We start from the raw sequence: 4,533 nt of genomic DNA on the forward strand, positions 1-4,533 counted from the left end.
CTGACTGACCGTTGGTAAACGTGGTCATTATCCGGCCATTCGCAAATGCGTTCTCTTCGTGGTGAGAAATAGCGTCTCCCGTCTGCGCATTGAAATTTAGAACACTATCCATTAGTAAAATTAAACGTTCATACTTGCGTTTAAACATAGATATTCTATATCAGCATACAGCATACAGCATTTGCTTCCACAGAATGACAGCGTGGTGCCACCGGGTGGAGACATGAGTGTGAAACTTGCCGTAAATTAGTAATATTATTCTGCAACAGAGGGCACTACCTACACCGTAATTATGGCGTCCAATTTGAACGGCCCTGAGTAATTTAGTATTTGGGTTCGTAAAAGGAAGGATCATGTAGTATAATCGGTCTAGCTACGAGATGGCTAAAATATTCGTAAAGTTTATATAGGCGGGTAGCGAAAGTAAGATACTTCTGAAATATTATGAATGTTCATATGCTTTGTGTGACATGTCATTGTTGACATCGTCAGAGTTACAGAGTGCTGTCCTAGCAACAGGCCCAGCCGCAGGTACTAGTGACACTAGTAGTGTGGTAGGAACGGGCGATTATGTCTTGGCAACACTTAATTCACGCACCTACAGTGTGCAGTCATTTTTAGGGAAAATACGAGAATTAGAAGAGGAAGGTGCGAGAGTAAAGGGTCGCATTGGTGAGTAAGACTACATGAAAACAATGTGATTCGTGATTAGCCTGTATTATTGTATAACCAGGCTCTACTAATTACTATTACTAGTACTACTATTAGTATTAGTAATAGTATTACTAACACTAACAGTTTGCTACAGCTTATATATCAATTATAATATATCAAATATCTATGTATTGAGGTGTTACAAGTACTACAAGTACAACTAGCGACAAGTGGACAACTCTTTGAACACAAAATATGGAATTATTTTCAACGATCAGAACTTTTTTAGTCTCATTGTAGGTCATAGTCATACATATTTTTAGGTACCATCAGTCACTCAGTTTGAGCCAGAACCCTGCTCACTAATGATTGATACAGTAATAAGTACCCTGTACTGTATCAGCCATCAAAGCGTAAAACACATCCAAATGACAATCCAACAGCAATCCAACAGCAATCCAAACGACATCCAAACATAGTTATTGTTCTAAGATACAAGCCTCTATTCCTCACCCCAATTGCAGCAGGGATCCTATCTGTGAAAATCAGTAGCACTTTTAAAAGCCCTTTTTTAAATAGTAATTGACTGCATGTGTTGATCTGCACATTTTATCAACATATTTAAGGTTCTTCCAGTATTCATAGTTCACCATCTTCTTCATAGTCTACTCGCCTCTAAAGTGTATTAATATTATTGCAAGACATCTCGAATATTGTCACACAATCTGTTAAAACTAACAGCATGGAACGAATGTTTTAATTTCATGATGCGGATTTACAAGCCAACCTCATACAAACTTGTTAAACCGTATCATGCTTGGATGGATGCAGCAACTTATCCATCACCCCTCCATTGCTGAATGCAGGGGGCCCCATGAGTTATGCAACGTTTATCGTAACGCTTTCACGACACCTGTCAAAATTTAGGTGGTGCATAGACGTGGCACCAGATGGCGCTGTTACTGGTAAATACCAGGTCTATACTTTATTTCCCAGCCAAAAACAGATCAATATATCCAAGCAGAGGTGGCATGCACATTATACAAGCTGCACTATCTCTGCCACAGGCATCTTTGCGCATTATCGCATGATAGAAAGAAGCTTGTAATAGGGTGTTTACACCATGACTAAGATGCATGCAAAATTTCCCTTTTCAATATAGTAACTAAAGACAATGAAAACAGATACGTTACGAGGGTTATTGCTGGCAGTCACCGGCTTTGACAAATGTGATAAATAAACAACAGCGGTGATCATACCAGACAGCCTTGCGAATGCAGCAGGTGAATAATTTGGCTGCACTCAGTATCGAAAGTGAATAACGAACTATCGTCAAATTACAGCTGCATATATTATAAGCGCTAGCAAATTCTGTTACTCGCTCCCTCTGTCTTAGCGACGTACATGCATTTTTAATGTATGTGAACCGGTCGTGAGAATGTGCCGTACAGATTCACACGTATGATACGGTGGTTAGTGGCTGTAGAACTTTTTTTCGCTAGCAGCTATAAAATAAATACAACTGGAGCAAGTTTTGATTCACTCAGCAAGACCTCGTTGAAACGCACTCGACGATATTCCTAAATAGCTATCATAAATTCATATTGAAATTATAAATTAATGGCCTCATTACATATTAACGAACATTTACCTTAGTAAAAAATGTATGATGGCGGTACACGTGCCGCTGGTTTATGAAACTGACAGTAGGCGAGGAGAAATTTTCCCCGTGATGTATCAGCACTGCAGCTGTCTCAGTGTCTGCAGCAGAGATGTTTCACTTCCAGTGGCATTACCGTGTTGGCTTGAAGATTGGAATCGAGGCCGGACGCTTGCACTCGAATTCTTTGTGTCACTCCCACGGGCCATTCAGAGTTTGCAGTGAAAGCTCAGAAGCAGCCTCTAAACTTCTTGTTATACAGGAATGACTAGTAGCGATCGATAAATGACGTGATTAGGACCATGCATAACGTGCGAAACAGTGCCTATGTTTTGTTGAATTTCGTTGTTAAGTATTTGCAGATGCATTGAGGACGACATCCAACGACTGTCAATTATAATTAGTGATTAGTTTACGTAGTTATTCCATTAGCAACATTACTTAGTCTAATACTTAATATAGAATTCGTTAAGTACTACAGCTCTGTGATAATTAGTCTTAATGTGTTATTTTTCTCCTTCAGATTCTGAGCTGGAGAACTATGGCACTTTCTCCCTGACGTCCAGTTTTGAGTCCTCTCCTCGTAGTACCGAAGCAGCAGGTCGTACAGGAATGGCCGACACGCAAAATCCAGACGATGCCAAACTAGCAGAGTTCGGGTAAACCTCATAGATGCATCGTTCAGTCGTGGTAGTAAAATAATTGCGCATGAACTAATCATGCCATTGTTGTCGATAGGTTAATAGTGAAACCCTATTCTGACGTCTGGTACGTTAAGCTCGTTATGAGAATAGCACGCGCAGAATGCTTAATTAAAAGTGCGTCGAAACAGTGCAAGCCATTTCCTACCGTACAAATAACATAATGCAATATAATCAGAAGTGTTATAATGCAGATATGATATATATGATATATAATATATTTATGATATATATTATCTATCTATATATATATATAGATAGATGATAGTCTATATTATGACACTCCTGGTGTAATTAATGCCCCACTCATGCAGGAATCATGCAAGTGAGAACATTTATATCTCCTGTGTGATAGTAGTAAAGATGATGTTTTCCGTGTGCAAGGCCATCCTTAAAAAATTCTGTTTGCTGTCCCCCGACCCATGATTTTTTTTTTGTGTGTGTGTGTGTGTGTTTTTTTTGTGTGAGGCATAATAGTTATTTTAAGTCTGTCCTCATGTTTGCCACACATGCTTTGTGTTTCAGTCTTAACTATGAAATATAAATATGGAACCCAAAATGTAAAAAAAAACTTTGGGGTCGCGGCTATTTTCGTGGGTCGGTCGGAGGACAGCAAACATATAATTTTTTAAGGATGACCCAATACTAACAGCTGATTACAATCTGACAGGGAGGAGGACCACCCGACATTATCACCAGGCGACGACTACTCGCATCTCTTACAAGATTCAGGAATGTCTGTATTCAGCAGCGTTCCAACAGCGCCCTCTACCCCTACCAGCCTCGTCGGAACCGGCAACCATCAGTACGTATGTGATTATTGGCTCTGTGCCAAAAATAAGTCTCACTCATCATGTTTTGTATTTGGCCAAAATATTTCACTGCGTTTAAGCATTATTATTCCTCGTTTTGAGATAAATGCAAAACGTTCTGACAGTACCAACTAGCAAAATCAGTGTGCAGCGATTTTTGTGTGATCTTTGTCTCGTATTTTGATTAAAAATACGTTTTAAAAACTCGAAAAACTCAAAAACTCGAAAAATTCGAGAGTGAAAAAGAATCCGAACTGCATCGGCGACTGTCGCGCGCTGACGTTTCATCTTTCGCTCAATTCACTGCGTGTCTGCATCCCCCCCCCCCGCACATCCCTCCAGGGCCGCCGCGCCCTGACGTTTCCTCCGCACGCACCCCAGGCAACCTCCGTTCCTCTGAACGTTTTCTCCGTTCGCTCCCAGGGCCGCCGCACGCTCCCTCGTCGACTCTCAGGCGGAGATCTCGCGATTGAAGGGCAAGATTCGCGAGGCGAACGCCATCTGTGAGAAGCAGCGGCGGCACTACCGGCGCGGCATCGAGACGATGCAGAACACGTTGGAGAAGACCGTCGTCGGACGCGAGTCCATCTATAACATGCGGTAAGAGCGACGACACATCGGCGATTTATCGGAGATTTATCGGACATAATCGCAATGTTGGTCTCTATCTCTCTCTCTCTCGCTCTCTCTCTCTCTCTCGCTCTCT

General features: G+C 41.3%; 1 protein-coding gene across 1 annotated transcript in view; it reads left to right on the forward strand.

Annotated features, from left to right (window-relative positions):
- Positions 1–211: 211 nt before the first annotated feature.
- Positions 212–4,533, forward strand: part of LOC106808865 — a 16,095-nt gene continuing 11,773 nt past the window's right edge. The window contains exons 1-4 of the mRNA XM_014811753.1: positions 212–672; positions 2,838–2,973; positions 3,686–3,820; positions 4,251–4,427. Of these exons, the coding sequence (XP_014667239.1) occupies positions 471–672; positions 2,838–2,973; positions 3,686–3,820; positions 4,251–4,427 (650 nt within the window). The 5' untranslated portion in view covers positions 212–470. The remainder of the gene's footprint in view (positions 673–2,837; positions 2,974–3,685; positions 3,821–4,250; positions 4,428–4,533) is intronic.

Source organism: Priapulus caudatus, unplaced genomic scaffold (genome assembly GCF_000485595.1).
Source record: "Priapulus caudatus unplaced genomic scaffold, Priapulus_caudatus-5.0.1 Scaffold310, whole genome shotgun sequence".
Classification (NCBI taxonomy): domain Eukaryota; kingdom Metazoa; phylum Priapulida; class Priapulimorpha; order Priapulimorphida; family Priapulidae; genus Priapulus; species Priapulus caudatus.